The sequence below is a fragment of the Calliopsis andreniformis genome, chromosome 5 (assembly GCF_051401765.1).
Source record: "Calliopsis andreniformis isolate RMS-2024a chromosome 5, iyCalAndr_principal, whole genome shotgun sequence".
NCBI lineage: Eukaryota > Metazoa > Arthropoda > Insecta > Hymenoptera > Andrenidae > Calliopsis > Calliopsis andreniformis.
This window is the reverse complement of record NC_135066.1, coordinates 10,970,132-10,995,783: the sequence shown is the minus strand read 5'-3', so window position 1 is coordinate 10,995,783 and position 25,652 is coordinate 10,970,132. Positions and strand designations below refer to the sequence as shown.

The following is a 25,652-nucleotide window of genomic DNA, read 5'->3' as shown; positions in this document are numbered from 1 at the left end:
AGTTGCGTACTATAATATTCTTCCGCTATGAGCCTGTCATTATATCTTCTGCAATTTTTTAAACGTACGGGTCTTGGTCATTCACATTTCTCATACGATCAGATTAAGCCACTATAAAAACTTGGGTTTTACAACAACAGAGCAGCATATTTTCCCCTCTACTCATACTTTTTCCATGAAGGAAATAGATTTCCTTTGATCTCTAACTTGATCTCTACCTGAACATTAACACTAATTTTATTTAATTTTAAGTTTAAATTCCAGGAAATTAAATTTAAAACAAAAACCAGTATCATAAAAATACTCAGTTACTGGAACATCATAATTCAAATATTGGGACATACATTTTTAGACTGTTCACCTACTGAGACATTTGATATCTCAAGTGTTCAGGTATAGGGACATTTACCTTATTATCTCTTTCTTAAAGAAATCTCAAAAATCTTAAAAAATCCTCAAAATTCCAAAGACACCCCTAACACCACTTCCGACCACCAAAACGAGACAACTCCCTCAAAGTGTCCATGGAGCGGACCTCTATCCAGCGTGCAGCGTTCAACCGAGGAGACAGGGTAGAAGCGTGGGCAAAGGAAGAGGCTCGCGGCCCCAAGAACAGAGTATTCAACCGGAGGCATGCGCCAGTGAACGTCGATGTCGAGACGCGGACGCGCGGACGTTGATATGGTTGCAAGGAACTCCGCACGAACAACACACGGCTGAGGAGGGAACGGGGCTAAGGGGAGGAGGGACGTGGCGCGAGAGGAAGAGAGATTTCGATTCGGCTGGTGGGCAAAACAGCGGGCCACGAAGGAGAAACGGAGACGGGGGACCTTGCACAAGTCCAGCGAAAAAAGAAGAGCTTGGCGCGGACGCTGCGCCACGCTGCTTGCCGAGTGACCAGACACCACGCTGTTACGGCGTGGTTGACGAGAGAAGGTTCCAACGCACCCTGGAGCTTTTCGATCAAAAAAATACTCAGTTTCGAAGTAGACCCTTCAGGGAGGCTTCACTTTCTAGTGGCAGGTTCTTCAAGTTTGGCCCACTCTGAGGAAGGTGAAGTGAGGATCTTCAGACCAGGAGACCCTGGGAGTGATCGGAGAGTAGATAGGATGGGAAATTGGTGGGGAAATTTTTGGGGTTTGTGAAATAGAATTTTGAGAAAAGAGATGCTGAGGCAGATATAGGGAAAGTTAAGAGTAAGGGGATTGCTCAATCTAGGAATTTTAGGATACTGAGATGGGGTCATTCAAGTACCCAGGTACTCAAGTAGTTTATTGTTAGCCAAAGATCGTACGAACATACTTCCCATAATCATGTCCTGAAGCTACAGTCTCTTCTGCGGTCTAAGAATATCTCCCTATTGTTCATTCCAGGCATCAGCCGCATAAGCAAGAATTATTGCCAACAATTTAATAGATCCTTTCATCATACCTACAAGAACAATTTCTTGCAACATCATTCGTTATTGGATCAGACTTTTCTAGATGTCTAGGTGTCTTATGATTCATGCATGATGGTGGTCTGCTCTGCTTCACTTGAAGAGTTAGGTATTACTAGGATACACGATTCCACGGTGAGTGGATAGAAGCACGACCAATTGCCTGGCCTCCGAGCAAGAAATTGAATCTAAGGATCTGGGTGCACTTGATTGTTATCTGTGAGGTCATCTGGAATTTATTATTCATGCAACACCTATCGATGAAAATGCGCCTATGTATCGAACCAGTCTCCTATCAGGAGCCTTCGGCGTAGGTGAAAGTTGACGACAAGACGCGATTAGATTAGGCGTTTGGAATGTGTGTCCTTTTCTTTGAAGAGCTTAACTGTATTTTCCTGATTGAGTGATTTAGCATCCCGTTAATCTTAGAAGATTGTAGTAAGTATTATTATAGGGTATCCAGTAAAATTTCTATTTTATAGAAAATGTTAATGAAAGAACATGTTTCCACGGGATCTTGATAAGAAAATATTCTGATGAACAAATCGAACAATTTCTTTTGCTATTTGTCATAAACTCAACTAAGCCCATAAGCGCTATCGATATCTTCGCATCTTTCGCTATTGATTAACTATTTTTCCAGCATCCGTGAAGGGAACTGTGTCACTAGTTATGCATTTTATATTTGTTTATTTGATGTTTTATGAAATCTCAAGTACTTAGGTACGTACAATATCATCGAAGAATTGAGAAACTTACAACTGGTGAAACATTCCACAAGCAGTGGCATAGTTTCTACTTAGCATTTCTACTTAGTAAACATTTTAAAAACTGACTGGAGACTTCAGAACAAAATACAGCCAAGGTACACCTTATAAGCATTTAATAATTTCGAGGATTCAAATAACTAAATTATTCTTATTTAAATAGTAAAGTGAAAGCTGATTGAAGGTCCATTTCCCATTAAGGTGTCTTAATACATTCGAATAAATGAGTAAAAGAAATCTTCTCCGAACTTTTCAAGCCTATCTCCTTCAGCAAACTCTACAATCCCCCTTTTCTTCGCAGAACCCCACAGGGTGTGTACCACCCAAAATTCCCTGAGACCGTCTTTTCGCGCAGAATCTCGGATAAACCTTATTCCTCTTTCGTGCCCCTCTGTCTTTTCCTCCGCCATCCTCATCCTCCTCCTTGCCTTCATCTTCTCGTTTCCCCTCGCCCGGCCGTCTCCCTATATTTCTCTTCCTCCTTTTTCCTCCCTGCGCACGGACGACTCCCTTCTGGTTCCCCGGTCGTCGACGTTTTCTCTCTCTCCTCGCGTATCCCTGTCAGCCTTCGTCCGTCCCAGTCCCACCGAGGAGGCAGTCGAAAAAGACGGTACGTACGGCATGCCTCGTGCAGCCACGAGGCCTTCTCGTGCGAGGTACTCAACCTTCTTTGCATCTACCGGTCTCCTCTCTTTACCCTCTTCCTCTGGACGGGTAAACGTCTGACCTCGTGCAACCCACCTGTTCCCCCGAAGTAGAAGGTGAGTCGCGACCGCCGTGAGGGGAAACGGTGGAGGAGCGAAGAAACAGAGGAAGGCGGAATCGCTCTGCAGATGCAGCCGCGATAGGGACCGTCTGGTCGTGTCACAGCGATAGGGTGGCCTAGGGTACCCTTTGATCTCGACCTGGCCGGATCACGGAAGTCGACGCGGGGATAAAAAGCCTCGGGTTCGCCTAGACGCCGTGAGAGCGGCTGCCTAACGTCTACGACGGCAACAGCCTCGCGAGACGAGAGCCAGACCCTCCAGCATCGAGCGCTCCGCGACAATCGCCACTTCCTCCCAGGGCCTCGGCATTCCGCGGGTCGCCGGATGAGCTTCCGAGGCTTCGATTCGGGATCAGAATAGTTTGTTGTTCCGCGAGTTCCCGATTTAGACGATCGTAACGTTCTCTCGTGGCAGCTCTGCGCTCGCGAGCTTCTGCACGAGCGTCGGGAGGCGCCCGAGCCATCCAACGGGGGGAATGAAAATAAGTATCCGGGAACGTTTGTTGTTCTAGAGAGCGTCTAGGTTTGCATAATCCGCGGGATGGTCGCTTTTCGCGGTTCTCGAGATGCAGAGGTGTCTGGAGTTTCTCTGACTGACTCGAGCTAACGTGTCTCGCGGGCTAGTGGGAATAGGCTTTGACGCAAGAGATGCTCTGGTTGAGAGACAAGCGCATTGAACTATGACTGTTCCTGGCTGGAGTCGGGATTCAAAGATAGATCTGTAAATTGATCAAAGGTTCGGTTTGCGTAACAGTCGAGGCGAATGGATCTGGAATTGCTCTGGTTTGGATACTTCTGAAATAGTTTCTATTGTGTAACCGGATTTTCTGGTTAGAAGGGAAGATTCTTAGGTATCAGGAAGCTTGGGGAAAATTTGGAAACTTGAGCATTAGGGAGAGTAGTATTTTTGCTGAGTATTTGTTGATACGGTATTTAATATCTGTTTAAGAGTGGAGATTTAAAGGAGACAGTTGTCCTGTATTTTTCAAAATTAACTGTTTTTCTGATGTATATTGAGGGTTTCTTTAGAGAGAACTTGTAAATGTTAAATATCTGATAATAAAATGATAAAATTCTGTAGGTGATAGGATTATATAACTGAGCTTCACAAGTAAAATTTGAAAGAAATGTTCAGTTTTGGGGGGACATAAGTGACAGATCACTTTGAGTTCTTCCTGCTTGAGAAAGAACTCAGAATTTTATTATTTCCTAGAGTTTAGCATAACCTGTAAACCTGTTTGAGATTGATGATGTCTGGAAGATCGTTGAAAAAATTCCTCAGAAATGTTCCGTAACTAATTTGTTCTTCTAAAATAGTTTAATATAAAGCTCCAATGATCGTCGACGATTTTCTGTGAATCCGCTGAACGAATTTAAAAATAGGGAATTTACGAATTTATGCGCGTTTGTTTTTTAAATTCCCACCTTCCCACCCACGACAAAGTTAGTCACGCTATATGTTAGTCATATCTTTTTCTGGAGGAAACTCTTGAACCACGTTACGTCATAACAGATTAAAGTTCTCGCATAATTCTGTTTGCTCATGTTCTCGGAACATTACGATCACCCCCTTCAAATTTCAATGCCTCTCGTGCGAGAAAGAGAAATACGATTGCCATTTCGTGGATCTTCTACGAATGTCAAACAAACGAGAGATCATCGAACGTAATCTTTGCTTTTGTTATTGGATATTGATGTAACCATTTGGATGTCTCTCTTGAATAAAACGCTCCACTCGTGTCTGCAGTAAGTTGCTTCATTCAAGTCAGTAATCAAATTCAATTGGATATTTGAAATAGAATAGAAATGAAAATATTACATCATATACCTATCAGTAGAACAAAGTATTTTACTAATGTTAGTTATGTATATTAATTACTAAAACAGTGCATCGAAGTTAAAATAATTTGTAGAATGAATATTTATTCTTATGATGCTAATTTTGATGTAGTGTCAATGATGACGGTGAGCAAACTGTTCTTAGAAATTAGAAGCTCCACTAATAAATAAACTAACCAATTTACAAATTTCAACACTTAACTGCTCTTGTGAGATCATGTAGAACTCCAGGTATTATATTACATTTCTTGGTAGTTATTATCTACTGACAGATACCTCTTTTAGAGTCCCAGTAATCTTCAGTTAAGTGACATTGTTTCCTGCGTCACTTCACAATTAGTGTTATCAATTGCTAGTTGTAAAGTATATTGATAATAAAATTTCAAAAAATATTCTTCCTAAATGGTAGTTTAGTTTTATTTTGTTACTAAGGTATCACAAAACTCCACTAAAATGTAATCGTTCTTGTGTTTCACCAGAGCAGTCAAGGGTTAAAAAAAGAACCTCCACACCATTGACCCCAAAAACACACTAGCAACTAGATCACCCGCTACCACAATTTCCCCATCAAATGGTCCCACCTTTCCACGACAATTTCCCTCGAAAATACCAACTCCTACTCTTCAAGGACACCCGTTAAGGCCCTACTAGATTTTCAGCCGCGGGATGGCGAACGCTGATCGATGCACGCCGAATTCCTGGAGCCAGGAGTTATTTTTAGTCGAAGCAGCTTGGAAGGGGGTCGTAAGTGTCGTAAACGTAAAAGACCGCGTGTCCCGGGTTCCAAACGTGCACGCGTTGCGTGGGCGCGTTCTGCTGCATGCGTGCTCGCGCGCCTTCGTACGTGCGTACGGTGAACGACCGGAGGGCAAGGACGCCACAAGGACACGCCCTAACACTCGTCCGCACGGCGGCCGCGCGCGCGCCGACGCGCACGTGAGCGTGCGCGTGCACACGCGTGTCAACCCTTTTCTGCACCTCCACGCCAACGCCAACTGTTTCGTCTATTATTTCGCGATTTCGCTATGCACGCGTGCCTTCGTTGTCGCGCTCAGATTCGTCATGCCTCTGTGCCACGCCAGCACTCGGAGAACCTCGGGGGGCCCTAGAGTTAATGTTGGTACCAGTGGACCTCCATATGCATGTGGTCCTGATTGGTAGCGCTGGAGGAAATGACTTTTCGACTGGGGAAGGGTTTGGGATAGTACGCTGCAAAGTAATGGGAATGATCATTGATATTGCTTTTTAGGTCTTCTGGGTTTTGTGTGTTTGAAGAAGTGAATTTAGGGAAGTCGCAGGATTTCTTACGTTTTCTAGGTTGATTGCTTTTGAAAAAGAGAATCTGGAGAATCCACAAGTGGTTCTAATTTTAGTTTTTTACGGCTGGTATTTGAAAGTGGATTTTAGGTTAATGTTGATTGTCGGGATAATGGGAGGTGGAGATGTAAAAAATATGGAGAATAAAGAGATGGTAGGTGGAGTCTTGGGAGTCAAGAAGATGCAGTTGAAACATAGTAGCAATATTTCTGCTGTCACGGCAGCAGATTTTTAAGTATAAAAAACTTTCCAGCTCCTTCAGTAATGCAGCTAATTTTACTCACAGTCAAATACCTAGCAAAAACTTCAACTATCTACTCTACCTTCACTTGACAACTTCCATTTGGCTGCACCAGTTCAAATCTCCCCCCAATACTACTCTGCAACATCTTCCCCGATCTCTTCTCAGCCCAGAAATAGAATCTATCTACAGTCAATATTGACTCCATCGCGTCACTCAGACACTTCTCCACAGTACGTCTCAACTGTTACCAATAATCAAGCCATCGCGTATCTTTAAATTCCTGCAGCAAGGGTTGCCGCAAATGACCTGTGTCAACCCTTACTTTTTCCATTTTATAGCGGACCAAAGATTCACAGGTGACACGCACTCAGGGACTAAATAACCAGTGGAACAATGTCGTTCATGCGAATATGGCGTTAAAAAAGCGACAGGACGCTACACACAGAATGATCCGATATTACAGGAAAGACGCCGCTAACGCGTCCTTGGCGTTCCAGCCGTCGTAAATCAATGACGAAACCGCGGATTATTTTCCGACTGCCTCGAGTTATGTACTCGTTACACACTGGCCCCTTCTCTTCCCTCCCTTTCGCCCGTTGATTGCCTTAACGAGTTTTTGATTCAATGTTTATGTATTGTTGATACGCGCTGTACGTCCGCTCGAAACGCTGGACGGAGCTGCTAATCGAAAGAGCGATCAGCTTCGAACGAGGACTCTGGCCTGATATTTCTTACGAGCAAAAATGGATTGGAATGTTAAGGAAACCGTCAGTGTTTCCCTAAGAAGTTTCCATAACCATAATCATATACAAGCTTTTCGATAGAGTATATTATTGCACAACGTAGGCATGGTATTTTGCATCATTGAAGAGGGTGGAATTAATTTGATTGAGGCTAGAATTTGAACAGTATTGGTTAGAGTTGAGTCTCTGAGAGAATGAAAGAGGTTTTGTTTAGGTGATAAAGAGAAATTTTGATTCTAGTTCTGAAGAGATTCAAACAAGATTTCTTGAGATTACCTACTTGTGGATATAAGACACTCTTTTCTAAAGTCACTATATATATTAGAAATTTGGACTTCCCTTTTCAAAAGTATGGACCAAGTAAAATGGAAACAGAACTCTAGGAAAGCATAAGTGTATCATAGAGCTTATAATGAAATTATACTGTATAAAATTGATCAGTATTAAAGATCGAGGTGCTGAGAAAGCCAGGTGGTGAGGTGATCCGTTTTCCAGTCTTAACGTACCATTCATTCAGAAATTCGTGAAGAAATATTGATTTAACAGTTGATGTATCACTTTCCATATCACTGAGTACTGTTTCCAAGTATCTTAATCTCAAATATATGGTAGCATAAAATTCCTAAAAAAAATTTCATAGAAGTACAAATTAAGGAATAACCTTCTCAAAATGAATTCTATTTAACTAAATATTTAATAACAGTGACCCACAGAAAAACATTTGAAATTATTTTTGAAGACTAAAGATCAATTCCTTTCTTTCTACTAACCAGAAAAGGAGAAATGTATTTCGGAAATCTATTCCAAAGACTCTAGTATTATTCCCCACTAATTCTTCAAACATCCTACACCTGAACTCCACTCCATTCAGACACTGCCAATTAGTCAAAGTCGCCCAGAAAGGTCCTCCCTCGATTCTCGACCGCCTTCCCAATAATGTCGCGTTTCCTGGTCGGAAGTTCTAGAATCCTCGGCGTGTTGGGCCGAGACACCGCGGGTAATTAGCAGGCGAAACGATCGGAAAGGATCGCGTGACCGTTTTCGAGGGTACAGGGCCGCCATGTTGGAAAAGAAACTTCCAACCTCTCTCGCGATCGCTGATCTTATGTCCAAAGTTACAGGCTTTATTACGACTTCTCCGAGGGAATACGCAGAAAACGATACTTCTCTCTCTCCTTCTCCTCGTCCCCTGCCTCACCTTCACCCCTCCTTCTGTCTCTCTTCCTCCTCTCCCTCCCTCCTGGCCCCTTACTTTTCTCTTTCTCTCTTTGACTCTGTCTGTCTTCCCTCTTTTTATAATTTTTTGTTCTCCCTCACAGCCAGGCAGATCGCGTCTCGGTCGATGAACTTCCTGGAACGATCTTGCGATTGCCTCCCGATGCTTTCCTTTTTTTTCTTCCCCTCCCCTCTTCTTCTTCTTACATTTGTTTCTTTCTCTCCTTTTCTTCTTGAATCCACGCAATGTCGGACACCAACGTGAGGAGTACCGACAAAAATCGTGCCTTCTGCGGTACACGAGCCGGACAGGACCCAGGCTCCGACGCCGAAAAACTCGTGAAAACGGCTTATTAGCTTCGTCATGTCCATCTGACCCATCCCCATGCATCCCGCCGCCGCTCGCTACCTGCCCAATTAACGGAGTTTCGCGAAATTCTGTGGCGGCCCGTTTAGCACATCCTCTCAAGAAATGACACTTGCAATTTTGGACCCAGACGTGTCGGGGGACGGTTCCGAATGCAGTTTCGGTTGGGTTTCAAGGCTCTCGGTTGTTTTCTAGGTTCACGATGCTGTCCGTTTTAAGTAAATTACTTGAGCTTGTAGATTTAAGTTTTGAAGGTCGATTCGGATGATAAAATAGGACGAAAGTCAAGAATGATAGAGTTATTAATCATTAATATAACGTCTAAAATACGCGTGAAATGTGTCTGACTTGGGACTTCTTCTACTGCTGACGTACAGTAACCAGGTTAGACGAACCAGGTTAGCGAAGTCTGTAGAATAAGTCCTAAGTGAGACGCGTTTCACAAGAATTTTAGGCCCTTTCGCAACAATTCTGAAACGGAGCCTTGAATGCAATTTTGACATGTAGAATCACCTCTTAACATTTCTAACGCTTGTTGTCGAACACCCTGTATAGTTCTTTGGGGTAGTCGACTAGTCATTCGAGGTGTTAAAATTATAATAGTTCAGTATCCATAGTTCTGAAGAATATGCTTTGATACAGTTCAGAGAAAGCGAGGGTCTTTACTATTTTGCATTAAATATGATTTGTTGAACGTATAATGGTGCAATAATTGAAGAATAATTTTCATTCAGTTTCATTTTATAAAGTCACAGTTTAATTAAAAAATTACGGTGTATCTCTGACATTTTGAAAGGTTTCCATTCTTGAAAACGAAAATTTAAATTCTAGTCTTTCCAATCGTAAGCTAATAATTCGTCAAACTCACTTAAGAGACCTACCACAAGAATACCTCTACTCTGAGCAATTATTGTTCATCAACTAATTGCAATAATAGTCATTTGAGAAAATAATATCCCAGCCCCTTTTAGCACCGCAAATATTTCATCGACTACTCTATTTCCCCCGTATCCCCTTGTCCGTCTGCGCTCCTTCCTATTCCACTTAAATTTACCCAAGTGGTTTCTTTCGATTTCCATTCCCGTGTCGCTTGACATTTTCGTTTTTCCACTATCGCTTTCCCTCGAACCGAAAGTAACTCGGGATCAATTACACTAGCGGCAGAGGAAGCAAGAAAGAGACGAGGAGAAAAGGAGCACCTGGAAAAGGCAAAGAGCACGAAAGCGAGTTTGAAAGAGGTACAAGGCTGTTCGCGGAATATGTACACGACGATCAAGATCTGTTATCCCTGGAAAAAGGATAACGTAACGGTTGAGAGGCCAAGAGACTAGGCGTACAGGCAGAAGAGAACGGCCCAGGAAGGAGGACGCTGAAGGAGAATTTACCATCGCAGAAGGAAGATCTCATTCTTCTTTCTCGGAAGAGGAAACGCTATAAAACCGTGTCGAAGATTGAGAAAGTCTGAACGATTCAGGGAAATGCAACTCTGTCTAGGCTGTCTTATCGCGAAAAAATACTCTCATCGTTCTACCACAAATGGTATACTAATATACCAAAAGGGACAGATGCAACGATCCTACGAAAAGATCAAAAACTTGCACTAATTTGGTATTCCTCGCCACCCTCGTAAGTCATCCTTGACCTCTCTCTGAATAGCCGCTGGGGATCTGCGAAAAGGACGAAACGTCGAGAAGCAAGGAGGCGATTTCGGTAGAAAAAGGAGGTCGAAAGGCCACTCGCGGTGAACATACGTTCGGGGCCAGGATTTTATTATTCTCCGTGAACTCTTGTTTGGGCATAACTTTGCTCGGTGACTTTATGGCACCTGTCAGAGGAATTCGGCACTGCCTCGAACCGGCAGACAACAATAAGGTACATTCCGATGCAAAGCAGCAACGCCGGCAGCAGTCTGGCCACTCGCCTGTTCACCAATGAACTGAACTTTCCCTCTCCCCCCTTTTTTTATTCTCTCCACCGTGTCTCCGGCCTTCACCCTTCTTGCTCGTCTCTTTTCCACGAGGGCCTGTGCTTCTTTTCCTCGTGAACGGCGAGTGGAGAAAATGCATGAGTCCTATTTACATTGAGACAATTCTTGATTAATTACAATATACAGGGCACTGGTGGCTAAACCCTCTCGGGACAGGAGTCAAATTTTGCCTGTCTGAAGTACTCGAAAGCCATATCATCTATTGGAACAGTACTTTATACGTAGGATATGTGTATTAATTATTAAACACTTCGCAGCAAAATTAAGCGGCACTAATTTTGAGCCGAAAACTTGTGGATTTTTTATTTACTGTGGCTCGGTGAAAAATTTATCGTACAGTGGTGCACCTAGACTTGTTCTAGAAGTTAAAGTCTCTGTTTTTTAACTCTGGACTGAGTTTTTTCTGAGACGCTTGTGTACTTGGCTACGAGAGGGGAAAGTGATGGTGGTTTTTCTGTGAAAATCTTCCTAAGAGGATTTCCAAAACCTAGGACCAAGAGTGTGTACCTATTTAGAGAAGCTATATGCTAATAAGAGTGCCACCTGCTGTGTGGTGACCAATTACTGTGTCTCCTCCACCCCTCTTTTTTTATTTTCAGATATAAGAAGACGTAGCACCATTAGACTGAAAATATTTCTATTAACCAAATATATATTTTTAGTATAGTAAAATATATGTTCAAATGGAGTAAAAACGATTGCAGTAAAGAAATTAGATATTCATTGTATAAAAACTGCAGCTTTGAAATGAATTTCTGGGGATAACAATGCTGGTTTATCGAAGCGTTATTCTTCGTTTTACGCTCGAAAATGTTTTATTCATCGAGTGCACGAAGCCTCGCAAAGAACATTCTGTATTATGCCCCCGTTTTCCTGCGTTTAATCGCTCTTTCACGCGAGGAGCAACAGGTAGTGGCTTCGAAAGAAAGCACAAAATGCGTGCAGTAAATGCCGTTGGATTCACGAACAGCAATTCAATCTTTAACCACGTGAGTGTTCGAGGTACAAAAAACGTAAAAAGCAATATCTGAAATCTGAATACGTGGAACATAATGTGTAATTGTTGAAAATATTACATTCTCTAACAAAAACATAAAAAGCATCTGATATATTCATAGCTCACACCAAAAAAATTCCAACAATCTCACCTCAGATTCATGTCTCATTAAACCCTCGCAGACATTTCCTCTAAAATAAAAAAGGACTCTAACTAACCCCACGAAACCCCAAATAAAAAAAATCTCCTTCAGACTTCAATCTTAAAAATCGACCATCACTAATAATCGTCAAAAACAGTAGTCCCCAATCGCTCACAAACTCCCTTCCACCCCCTCGAAACCACGTCCCTCCCCAATCTCACCCAATCCCCATATCAGCGCCTCAACGTCTCCCACTCGATATTTACGATCTCCCTCATTCCCCCTCGTCCTCCCTTCACCAAGGGTCACAACTTGCGAGTTGCGCACCGCTGCGCTGCAAACCGACTAAAAAGCAGCTAAGGAGAATGCAAAGAGAGGCTAAAGGGGGACCAAAGAGAAGTCCAAGAAAGGGCAAACAGAGGCTAGAGAAGGGGCACATAGAAGAAAAGCAAAAGAACTCGCCGAGTGGGGGTGGCGAGGGGAGGAGGAGGAGGAGGAGATCGAACAACAGGCTGGCGAAGTCAAAAGGGGGTGAGGCAGAGAAACACAGAGTGAAACACGGTGCGGAGGACAGGGTGCGCAGAAAGTGTTCGGTGCGGAGGGGCGGAAAGACGAAGACAGGGGGGTGAGGGGGATGGGGTGGGGAGGCAAGAGGTAAACGGAGACTCACGTTTGCAGTGGCCCTTATAGGCGACGGGAATGGCGCGACCTGCGCGGCAGGCGGCGAGTCGCAGGTGGCAGGCACTCTTGTAGGTGTTTCCGTCGGCCCCGCAAACGGGGCGTGCGGCGGCTCGCTGTTGCGGGGGCGGCTGCGGGCACCTGCGGGCGCACCTCACGCAGTGCGGGCTCAGGTTCTGGTCCAACAGGCAGCTCCGGCCTTGGCCGCACCGGACCCGTGCGCACGAACCTGCTCGACACTTTACACGTTATTACGCACAGTCGTAAACCGCCCCCGTGATAGACGCGGCCCCCTCCCCGCGAGCCGTTTCCTTGCACGCGGCGCCCACCCGACTCGTCGATTTTCTTCGAGGGACAGGTTAATCGTTCCAGCGATCCTCCACGGCGTCACAGAGGAATTCCAAGGGGGGAGGGAAGTTGGTGACCCAACGGCGGGGGTGGGTTTGGAATGCGTGTTCGAGACAAATGCGAGGCGATGGAGATTTTCCTTCGGTTCAGTCTACAGGTTGACGTATGTTACGAAGAGTAGCAAGTCTTGTTGCGGTTAGAAGATTAGAAGTTCAGGCTTTGTAACAAGGAAATATAGCACGTTCCGATTTTCGCGACGAAGAGTAGCATGTGTTCGTATGGAGTGATGGAGGATAGTGCACTGCGCTTTTTCGAGACGAAAACTAGTATGGTTCAGAAGTTTATCGCGAAGAATAACACGAATCGGTTCTATGCGCGAAAAGTAGTATGTTTTGCTTTTACCACGACAAACGACACGTTAAGATTAATTTTTTTATGAAACTTAGTCTGCTCTCTTGGGATGAGACCCTTGGAAGACATTGACATATGTCTTCTTTCTTTTTTAATGGCAATAGAATTTTAGTATCGTAGATATTTTGTAATTTATATGAAATACTAATCTTCTTTAGAAATATATCATTTCAGAATTTTTATTTTTTTTTATCGCTTTCAGTATATTTAATTTTTAGATAGACAGTACAGATAGATTTGTTTTTATGACCAATTTCTAAAAATCTAACAAAGCTAAATTATAGCAAATTCGATAGAAGTTCAAACCATTTATTTAATGTAAAAGAATTAAAATTTACTTCTGAACTATAGTATCGTTAAAGTCTATAGCAGCTTTAATAAAATGCTAAAAATCATTTTATTACTATTAAGACTCTATATCTGAACCACAGAGTCAGAATATATTGAGTCCACTTGTTTTCTGTGTGACAGTACTTATACTTTGGCTTTGAGATTCAGATATAGCTTTGAGATTCTTTGAAACTGATAGATTTTCGACTTATACTGTTTTTCATCTCACCGATTTAATTTCTATATCAGTAGCTTAAGTTGAAGTTGTTAAAAATTGTAGCGAAAGTATTACGTATGTATAAGAGTGTAAATTGAGGAAGGGGGTAGGAATGCCTCTGTGACTCATTATATGCGTATTCTATTGCAGTTGCGAATTCATTCGATTTTACGTTTAAAGAAACTAACGAACAATCTTGTAAATTGTTAAGTTAATGCTTGTATACTCTACGACACTTTTATAATTGATTTCAAAAAATTTAGGTGAGACAATGTAAAAAAATTATTTGACTTATCAGGTATAGTATTTATAAATATTCCTTAAAACACGCGTGAAAAATGAAATATAGTTCCCCTTATTATTTTTAAGCAAGATGAAACGGCGAAAAATACTTTCCTCAATCTTTCGGGTTATATCGAGATCATTTCATACTGTTTAGAAGAGCTTTCTATGTTCTTCCTGCAACCCTATAAAAGTAGGTACAGAGAGCGATTATTGAACCTTAAAACGATTCAAGATTATCGGACAAAAGTTATCAAGAGAAATAAAAATCATCGACATAAATCCAAAAAGAATTGAGGAACGAATGACGCGAATTTTGTCTAACATCCACGTTGCGGTTGAATGTTCCAAGAATTCGATTATTGTGCCTATAAACTTCTGCCTAGGATCACATAAAGATCTTTCACAATGCCATCTACGTTCACCAATTTTATTAGGTAATCGTTTGCACCACTTCCCTTTGCATTTCACTTCAAGTTCATAGAATCGAGTGACGCACTCTCGGTGTCCATTCAATCGCAACGCGAGCGTGATAATGATTCCATCATCTCAGTCATACATACTCACTTTGGCAGTGGCCGTTATAGGCGACCGCTAGCTCGTGGCTTCCTTTCTTGCAGGCACGTTTCTTCAGCCTGCACAGATTTTTATAACTCTTGCCGTCCGTTCCGCAAACCGGACCTCCGCCTCTCGGCGCTTTACACTCGGGGCTGCACACGCACCTTGGCCTTCCCCTGCGCACCACGCACTTCTTCCCCTCCTCGCACCTCACTTCCGCGCAGCTTTCTGCCAAGGGAAACAATTTTTGATGTTATCTCAAGCCAACTTTTAGGAGAAACGACTCTCTATATAGTCCCTTATTAATAAGTTTCAGTGGTAAATTGAATTTGAAAGTGTCGGTAAAAATTTGGAGATTTGTGATAGTGGATCAAGGAGGGATTCATTTCACGAGGGTTTCTTTTTTAGATGAATTTATCTTAAAAATGAATGTTTAAGTAGATGAGTTTGGGTAGTAGAGTTCTCATGGAATTTGGCTTTCTCGTTTTATTTATGTATGTGAAATTGTTGATGGTGTTAGGAATTTTTTGCACGGTGTCCTCTTTTTATTTTTCTGATTCGTTAGTTTCATTACCTTTCTATTCTCATTATTTGGATCTACTTCATAGCGGAACACTAGCTGATTGATTCTTAAGATTTATTTGCGTTCCGTAGCTTTAACTATGCTACCTCTAAATAGCTCGTTACGCGAAACTGTCAGCGGCTCGTCTAGAATACTAATAAAGAGATTGAAATTTGCAAAACAGTCGTGTGCGTCAATAAAACAGCGAATCAATTTGATTTATGCCTGCTTGTCATGCTGAGCGTAATAAAACGTGACGTAAAAGACGAGGGAAGAGGACTCTATAAAGATTGATAAAACTTTAAAAATTCGCCGTGTCTTACTTAGATTCCCGTTGTTCGAACACTATAAATAGAATTTAAAATAACGCTGTTATCTCATTAATTTACAAGTTACAAGGTACACCTATCGGTATAAAATATTTTTAACAATTTAGATTCAGAATTTCACAAAATGAAACAAATATGGAACGAAATCTCAGACTTTTTAATCAGAATAATCTGAACTTAGAAGCTCAAAATGTTCAAGAAAATAATTCAAAATAAAATGATAAAGACTTCAAGATGAAACACAGATTCTTGAAATTAATTCAAGTTCCCAGTATTTTTAAGAAAATTAGAAAAAATTGGTAAAAAGTGAAACCAATAAAAGCAATAAAAGAATTATATTTCCCTTGCCCTTATTCTAACAACTTCTTGCATCAAAAATATTATTCTCAAAGATCTATGAATCTTTTAGAATTGAGTCAAGCTTCTGTTGCTTCTAGAGTCTCTTTACATAGACTATCCCTAGCACTACAAAGATGACTAATAAATCTGTCGAAAACGAATTAGTCCATTTACCTCTGCAAGGGCGACACTGCACGCCACCTCCGAGTACCCTCCAAAAAAAGAGGCTTCCGCTATCGAGATCCTCCTCGGAGTACGCGGTCGCCGCCGCCGCGTTAGACGCGCAACAGTTTTCCTTGGTCACTCCTTGCGACAGTAGTTCCTTGCAGCGGCCGTTGCTTATAGAAGACCAGCATATGCCGCCTGTAACAAACATAAAAGAAATACATTAATTTCTGTGTCGATTTCCTTTTCAAGCAACTATTTCCTATTTTTCTATTTTTATTAACCCTTAACTACTGCACCTATTGAAACTTACGTAATCATTATTAGTGACCTCACAGACCGCTGTTTATTGCATTATTAGTAACATAAATGTGGCAAATAAAATATCAAGATCTATTGTTCTTGAGAAGCCAGTAAGTCGTGCAAGGAGGGAAATAGATATAAATAAGTAATTAATTGTGGTCTCACAGACTAACAGTATTAGTTAAGGGTTAAAAGGTAGGTGATCGCAATTTCGACATGCTAACGTTTAAGGCTGTGATTATACTAAACATTCTTTTAATGCCTTTTCTTCTTTCTGAAAATATACATTCTATGCTATAGATGTCCATTGAGTTCTTAACTTGAATTTTTTGAGAATGTGACATAGGTTGGTTTGCCTTGTAACCACAGAAATAGTTGAGACATATTCGTCAGAACATCAGCATCCAGTGTAACAGTAGTCTAAAGCGTTTTATAATTTTTCTGAACGCCTACTTTATTGTTTTATGAAGGGTTTCAGGGTTTTATCTGACGCCTAGGACACTAATGCTACTTTACGATTTTAATTTTTAGTTCATGGATTTCTCTTAGATAGGAAATTTGAACGCAATGGCGAAATTGTGGTCACTTACCTTATTATGAAACTATTTTCTATTATTATGGGAGGTGCTATTGTATTCTGGTACAGAGAATTTATCTCACCGTATGGAATAATAGAAACAGTGCTCTCTTACTAATTTTTGTCACTTTATATGTATAGGGTAGATAAAATTAATACCTCTCCATTCTTTTAATTCTTACTCTCAGTTCTGTAAATTGAGTAATTTGACAGATCCAACAAAACGAAACATGACACCACTGTCTAATAATCTCGTCAATAAATTATTACGTTCGAAGAAAGTGCATCAAAGTACCCATTAAGAGGCAATCTTGCGGAGAGAAATATTCGCAAGGCTGAAAAAGCTGAAACGAGCTAGTACCTGTGAGAATATACGACCACAATCTTCTAAACTAATTTAGCTCAAATTGATTACAGTAATTCGATAGATAGATAGATGGATAGATAAGAAAAAGCTAATCGGGTATAAATAATTTCTTCATACACGTGAAAATTACACGCCGATAAGATCGACCATGGATCCGCCAGCTAAGTGGACAGGCAGGAAAGGAGGCCAGTAACTTCTCTAAAACCGAAACGTAAAATTCCACACGATGAATGGGGGGAGCCTCGAGGCCTTTGGAATCACCGAGGATCGTCGATCGGGAATTTCTTTTTCTTTTTATCTTCATAGCGCGCGCGTAATCATAGCCATAACTATGCTACGTGTGTAACGCGAAACCGCGTGTACGCGTCCCTCTTTAATGGAAGACAGCTGGCTGTATCAGTATTCGCGGAACGTCCCATTAATGAGACGTGTCGCGAGGGAAAATTCTTCTAAGGACTTTTAATTAACGCCATAGACGGGACAGCATGGTGACCGTTTAGAGGGGGCGGGGGAAAAAAAAAGTGGAACAAGGCCTGGCGCGAAATCGTGGGGAGATTCGTTAGAAAGCTTGACTGACGTGTCATGACGCTGCTGAAAGAACGTTGTTCTCTGCGACGAAACTTAGTATCCTCAGTATCCTCAGTATCCTGAAAAGGAGGAGTCTCCTGCTCTTTCTTTGAAAAAGAAGAATAATCATCAATGGTGTGCCAAATAAATATGCACCCCAAAATTACTCAAGGATAAGAAAAAATTGAATACGATTATTTCAGAACAGGGAACTAATTCTGAATGACTCTCCCCATGTAAAATGGCAGTTTTATGTACTAACCCAATAATGTCCCACAGAGTGAAATAAAGTTAAAATAGAATATCAATTTGTAGAATATTGAAATAGCTGAGTAAGTTGATGATACAGCGAAGTGAATAGAATTGTACGGTATTTCTATAAGTATTTTGATGATATTATTGTATACAGAGTACGGAGCGAACGCAGTACTTTTCTGCACTATGAATTCATAAAGGAAACGTTCCACATCAGCTCCGTGTGCAAAAGTACTCGGACTTGTGTGGTCAGCACACACAGGCCTCGTTCAATTCCTGGCTACAAGTTAGGAATAGTCGACATTGTTTGCCGAACTCTCGACTAGGGTAAAATTCCTCGAAGACGACGAGTTAGCGGGAGACGCTAACGTCTCCGCCACGATGAGCCTCCCAACGAACTTACTAATTACTTCCACTTTCGATTGTGTGTATTTAAAGATCGTCTGCATGCATTGCATACAAAATACATTTGGATGTTGGTAAGGGTTAGGCGATTTTTGTGAAATAAAAAGTCAACATAAGGAGTAACAAAGTTTTATAATTAATAATACCTTCGTTAAGGTATAGTTTAAGAAGTAAGGTCATTTGGATATACTAAAACTATATCTCTAAACTAGTAAAATTCAAATTTTTGAACTTCCAAATTTCAAAGTTTTTAAATTTTTAAATTTTCTAATTTTCAAACCTTGAAATTTCAAACTCTTCAAATTTTCGAATATTCAAATCTTCAATATACAAATTTTTTAAATCTCTTTACGTATTTGTTTTATTTTTCTGAATTCCAATTCTTAAAGAACTATGAATGACACTATCTAGATACGATAAGAGTTAATAAATTTGTATTTAATGTAAATCAATTATTATCTTGCTAACGTTTCGAAGCAGAGACTATCTTCTAAAAACTACAGCCCCATAGTACATAGTACGTTTATATAAGCAAAATTGTTTTTTGTCTATTATGAAGTACCACGTATCCGCCTTATCGTATGCACAAACGCGAGATACATAAATCATAGGAATAAAAGACGCCTTAGACAACAGATTCGAAGGAGATAATATGCAGGTAAGTGGACGGAGGAATCTCAATTGTATTTGAAGCATGCTGCAGCTCGTAGATCAACAGATCAGTTACCGGGATCTCTGCTTGCTTTCCTTACGTTTTCTTTGATCGCGGCTAAAGAGCTGCCCCGACGTCGATAACAAAGGCGTGTGTTTAAAACGCGTTTATAAAGCGATTACGGTCGTAAGTGGTTGTAACAATAAACGTCATTGAACGGTTATAAAGGAATGCCTCCAGTGGATTAGTTAATAACGTCGCTCGTGGTCGCAACTATATGATAAATAAAATAATTCGAAACTGATTCATTGCTCCTGTAACTGCAACCTTCTCGATCCAACGCAAATACACAACACGTTAATAAAGAAGTCACGAATATTTCTTGGGGCCTGTTTTGTGGGCGGAGCGATATGAAATGTTTATTTGATCTCTGCAATTTATATGCACTTTGTGGCCTGTGTAAGTGCGTGCGTGTGTGTGCATATTGTGCCTTGCAGCCGAGGGTACATGTTGCAATCAGATTTCTTGTGATGCACGGTAGCAATCTAAGTGAATCCAATTAAGGAAGTGCCCTTATGTCAGGAAAGGTGTTAAGAAACTTCAGCAGGGCGATTGAAGTTAATCTTTAATTATTATGATGAATTAACAATAATTATAGTAATTTGATGTTTTATTTATAGCATGAAAACTATAAATAAAGTAAGAATGATTAAAGTGAGGAGATGTGAATTCTATGTGCGATACTATAAATTATTTTTTTGTAATGGTATTATAATAACCATATCACGTTATATGTATGGTAACAGAGATAACGTATCAGCTGAGGGTTAACATAATTATAAGATTTCGTGATTAAGGAAATAGTATCATTCCTTTTTCTCATAAATATTGTTCCCTTCGTTTAAGTACAAAAGGATCTGCTGTTTTATATTGAGTCGAGTACTAGTTGGAAATAAATTTTTTAAAATATAAAATAGACTTTATTCGCAATTCTAAAATGCGTGAAAGAGATACATGTTTGAGAAAAACATGTAGTGAAAAGAATACTCGCTGTCTGACCACTGACTCTATCTACTGCGAAGTAAAAGCGTCCCCCTCACATCGTATATTCCCTAAACACCTAAACTTCTACTGTGATCTACATATAGACTATAGCTCAAAGCCAATATTCTAGACAAAACCCTAAGAAACTAGCACCTAACAAAGAATATTTATGTCTCTAACTACTTCTCCATTAACCAAAAAAAGAAAGGACACTTCACCCCCCAAAGCAGCAGACGAAGAAAGAGAAAACTCGACGAGATCCTGCACGATGGCGTAAAAGGTTCCAAATTCAAAAAACCAACTCCACCCAGGACTACTCATCGCCCTAACTACTTTATCATTATCCAAAAAAAGGAAGCATACATCAGCTCTCAAGGGATCAGTAGAAGAGAGAGAAAACCACGACGAGATTTTGCATGGCGGCGTAAAAAGGCCAGAATCGAGACGTCCCTAAGAGACAATGGAACACCTCGGGCGCCGATTAATCAGGGGGCGATAATGCAATCGGAAACCGGCGGTTCTCCTCGCGAGCCTGGGCCCAACGTCTGGCAACGAACTGTGTATACGTAACCGCGTTCCTTTTTTCCCCCTCCCGTCCTCCTCAATCCCCCCTGCCCCCAGTCTCGTTCACCTTTCTCCCCCTTCCTCCGCCGTCCCGTCGACGCGCCCTTTTTCCTCTTTTTCCGCCGCCGGCCGTTCCTTTTTCTCCAGCTCTTCCTGGCCGCGCACGCTGCCTCCTCGTCCGTCCCCTTTTTCGATTTCTTCGTATTTCGCGGCGTCTCGCCCCTGTCCGCGGCGGCGGCGGCGGCCACGGCCGACGGGGGAGGCGAGGGGGCGACGAGGGAGAGCGGTGCAGCGGTGCAGCCGTGCAACGACTAAGCGCATTTATTCGTTTCTCGGTACCGTCGTCGATCGCCTCTCGCGAGACCGACCGACCGACGCGACCGAGGGATCGTTTAGCACGTGTCAGACGCCGCGGACCTCCCTCCCTCCTTCGTTTCCTCTTCGTCCTTCGGAGAGAGCACGCGCGCGCGCGCCGAAAGGACGTTGCACGTCTCGCCCGAGATCGGGACGAGACCTCCGCGCGCCGCGGAATCGATTCCCCGTCTGCCGATCGAGACTCCCGTTAACCCGTGACTACGATAACGCGAGATGCTGGGTCGAATGCAAGGGTTTTTTTAAGGCGAGAAATTTGGGAAGATTTATATCTGTGGATGGGAGAAGGGATGACTTGTGTCACGTTCTCGAGAAGCTTGAGTTGAGGTCTTGATTGAGGGCTAGGATATAGAAGTGTTTTGAGGAAGAAAAGAGGGTGTTAAAAGAACCTTTTTATTTGGAACTAAGGGTTTGAGAAGATACAAGTGTATGAATAGGTGTCGAAGTTGAAAACTTGAAGAGTCAATATTTTGAAAATAAAAATATGTGGCTTAGGTTATTTTGCTTTAGAACTATAGATATACAGGACAGATATTTTTCAAGGTATTTCTTCGGAGTACCTAGAAAATTTGTAAGGTATTAAAAAGGTTAACAAGGGGTTAAGGTAGTCTGGTGAAAGTTCTTTTTATGTTTTTTAGGATTTTGTTAAAGCTCCAATAGTTAAGTCTTGGAGCATATGAGACTGTAGGTATAAGAATGAAGTTAGTGGATATCGAGTTTTCAATTTTGTTGAAAGAAGATCCTCTATGTTGATTATTTGGTACAGTAATTTTTTTGTACGTCTTCAATATCGTAAAAATAAGAAACTTACTTGGCAGAAACTTGAGATTCTACTAAATTTGATACTTTTAGTTATTGTGCCTTCAGAATTTATCAAAGGTAAATGTTTTGAATGTGTTACACGAAATTTTCTTGACTCAGTTCTAAAAATACTAACTAATTTCTAATTAGTGTATCTCATGACTAAGATACATAGAATATAGGTAGCTTTTCTAAGTTATATAGTTTCCATAAATTTCTCTTCTTTCGAAAAACTCCAGTATCCACAGGTTAAAACAATAATCGAGTCCTCAAATTTTAAATAATTAAGAAAATACAATTTTTTAATCGCAGTGAGTACAACTTTCCATTATGAATTAAGAAACTTGTAAAGCTCAATTCCTCCTAAAATTGGGCTCCGAGATTTCGCGCACAGCTTGCAATAAATCTTCAGACACGATGCAATCTTAACCGCAAGTGCAAACAACCTTTACACTTGACTTGATTAATTTTCGGACCTCGAAATCATGAACATCAAGGTTCTCGAGTGAAGTGTTAACGTAGTGAGAAGTAAGATGAAGTTAAGGTGGTATCGGTTTCAAGCAAGTTTACCGTTCGTTGGGTTGTTTTATTGTAGTCCAGCTACTGCTTCTGAAGTAACATTGAAGTGAATATATTGACTAAAGTGATTTAATACGATGTTTTGTGCTGAACGACTTTCGCTTATAGGTATTTTTTTACCACACCGCGCGAAATTCGAGATCCGAGGCTTAAAGCACACATTGGAGTTGAATTACGATGTTTAATTGAATAAAACTACTAAGTGGTTTTGAATTCTGCACGCGATCGTTCTAGCGCACTTTAAAACAAAATTTGGTCCCTTAGGAAGAAAAAAACGACAAATGAGAATATTTTATTTGTATAAAGATGAGGAAAAAAAAATATTTCATTTTATGATAGCGACTTCCATTTTCACAGATTTTCACTTTAAGAAACTGATATGAGTTGAATCTGCCAATAAGAATACCTTCCATATCACCTTGATCGCGATTTTAAAAAACGTTCATTTGTCCAAGCCTCTTGAACCCGTAACAAGGATGAGCTGACAGAATCATGACGTTCTGTTGCCGATTAAAATAGCCGTAGAACCTTTCGATCTCAGCACGGTTTTCGTTCGAGTGGTTCGTGTTACGAGCGCGAATAAAAATAGTTTTATAATCAAGCGATACAGCGTGCAGCGAGTATATTCGTGTCCTAGAATCCGTTTCGATCGATTCTTCGTTTAGTCACTGGAAAACGTTCGTGAAAATCTTGTTAGGAATCTCGACTGTCACCCAGCACTTTCTTTCTTTATTAATCTTTAATTAAACCTAAACAAACATTTTCTCGGGAGTATTTATTTTTTTTTTTAAAAAAGGAGACAGAAATTTTTATCGAAAAGAATTTTTCTTAGAAATGGAAGTGGTAAATAAAAGCTTAACTGTCTTCGAATTAAAATTATTATGTTTCAATCTATCTTGCCACTTAACTAATGAAAGAGCGTTGGGAAAATTCTTAGAAGAGGCTAACCCCATTTTCACGCTCGCCTTTGCCACTGACCTCCCTTAACATCGCGTGAAATGTCTTTCACACAGACGAAAATCAAGCAGCGCCTATTTTTATTTCGGTCAAAGAACGACCGAGATGTCTTTGCCCGACTCACTGTCTTCAGCCAATCGAATACTTGTCGATTCCCTCGTTTCGCCAATCGGGCTTAATTAGTCAAAAATACGTCGAATTGTTTCGAAATTAATGACTGCGATAAAATAACGTAAAATAAGTCAGACTTTCTCAATTTCAGAATAAATGAATCTTGGTTTTCCTTTTGCTAATTAGGTTTCAGTTATTTTCGATCGTGAGCTAATTAATGTTCTATCGGAGACCAGGATGTTCAAACGGGTATGAAATCGATAATTGCTTTTGGAAGTGATTATAGCTAGATAGTGTTATACCAAAGGATTGTGATATAATATTTTTCGCGACAAGAATCATCAACGATGGTTCTTATTACTTACTGAATCTCATTGCTCCTGTGTATCCACCTTACATAATAATCGATACGATCGTAACCACATGAACCGCATATCTCTGGTTTATCGACTGCTGTCATGCTTTAATGCAGAGATACATATTAAAGGAAAAGAACGTACAATATCTGCCCGCGCAGAATTCGAACGAGTAAGACTGTAAAAATTGCAGCAGAAAGAATACTGTGTGTTGTTTCATTCAAATTTTAATAAATTAATATTTTACGATTGTGAAAATCTGAGACTGGATTTAAATATTCGTAGGGTGTGTTAAAGTTGAAGGAGAGCTTTAATACTTAAATACATATTGACGTGAAGCCTGACAGACTCCACGTAATATATTTCTATTATTAGATAGAATTATTATTAGTACATAGAATATTGATATGATTGTTAAATAGGACAAATTTAGAAGCAATGAACGTGGGTTTACAAATTAATTATTATTAAAATATTCCATGTTCTAAATTGTAAGCCCAAAGGTCCATGTACAGAAACTAGTATGTAAAGAGATTTAATGGGATCTAATAACATGGAGACTTGTTTGAATTAATTGCGGTTTCATTTACTTGCAGCCATCTTACTTAGGGCATTTCCTTGGCCTCTGTATTAATTCAAAATGGTTTCTTAGGCTTATGCAAATGCAAGCGCTATGAATATTCATCATCTGTACGGACAAGTAAACAGAAATGCAAGATTTGCAACTCGGCTGTCTCGTGAAGCTGTCAGAGAATACTTTTTGATAAAAAACAGAATGTCTCAAGTGCGATTAGTTTACTATGCACATATTTATTTAGGCTTTTTCATTCCGTTTTCTACTTTCTATCACTTCAGACTTTAACAACACACCACTGTATTTTGATATCATTATACGCAAAAAGTTGGAATAAAATCATAAGAAAAATATACAATATTGCAATTAATATCCTGACATCCACTGTCACTGTCACGATAATCATAATATTATTGTTTTAGTGTTTCTGTTATAACATCGTCTATCCCTGAATTTCATTTATATTCATTCAATTCGACGAATAAGCAAAATACCCAATGGGATACTTTAATATTTATAACGCATACGTAAAAATCGCATACTTATTACAATTGTAAAAAATGTTCAACTCAACAATCACGATTGACAGTCTCTCATCTTCACAAATAAGAAGACATGTATTGCCGCGTCATCGGTTCGTTCACTGTGCTGATAAAAAGAAAATCTAAAACCTAAATGATAGCACGAATACCTCAATGTCATTTATCAGAAACGTAACTATAGTTCCCATTAACTGTCACACGACGCCAGAAAATTCTCTTAGTGTCCAGCTATCAGGACATAGTCGTCTACTAGGAAATTTACCTCACTATTGAGCAAAAATGTTACAGACACGACTCGCTACTGCAAAGCTAAAACGTCTTAAGCGTCCAGGTCGCTCTAACTCGACTACGTCTACCCGAGCATTTGAGCCGAAACGGCTGAAGTCTTCGGCTATTGTGGTGTTACTTTTTTTCCCCATGCAGGAAGCGTCGTTCGTTTCCCGCGACCCGGTTCCCCGTGAAATTTCCCTGGCAGATGCGGCGGAGTTGTAATTAGCGATCGGTCGGGTGCATCAGACGTCACGGATTACGACGGAAACCGCGGCAGTTTGTTACGGAGCGAAAAGGAAAGTCTGGCGAACACGG

The 25,652-nt window shown here is 40.7% G+C and overlaps 1 protein-coding gene across 2 annotated transcripts in view; it reads right to left on the bottom strand.

Moving 5' to 3' along the window:
- Window positions 1-12,077: 12,077 nt before the first annotated feature.
- Window positions 12,078-25,652, bottom strand: part of LOC143179433 (follistatin-related protein 3-like) — a 36,033-nt gene continuing 22,458 nt past the window's right edge. Inside the window, exons 2-4 of one of the 2 annotated variants that reach the window (XM_076378658.1) lie at window positions 16,051-16,239; window positions 14,656-14,874; window positions 12,078-12,729 (exon numbers count right to left, since the gene is read on the bottom strand). In XM_076378658.1, the coding sequence (XP_076234773.1) occupies window positions 12,344-12,729; window positions 14,656-14,874; window positions 16,051-16,239 (794 nt within the window). In that variant the 3' untranslated portion in view covers window positions 12,078-12,343. Of the gene's footprint in view, window positions 12,740-14,655; window positions 14,875-16,050; window positions 16,240-25,652 lie in introns of both variants that reach the window. The other variant, XM_076378659.1, reaches the window with a different exon arrangement.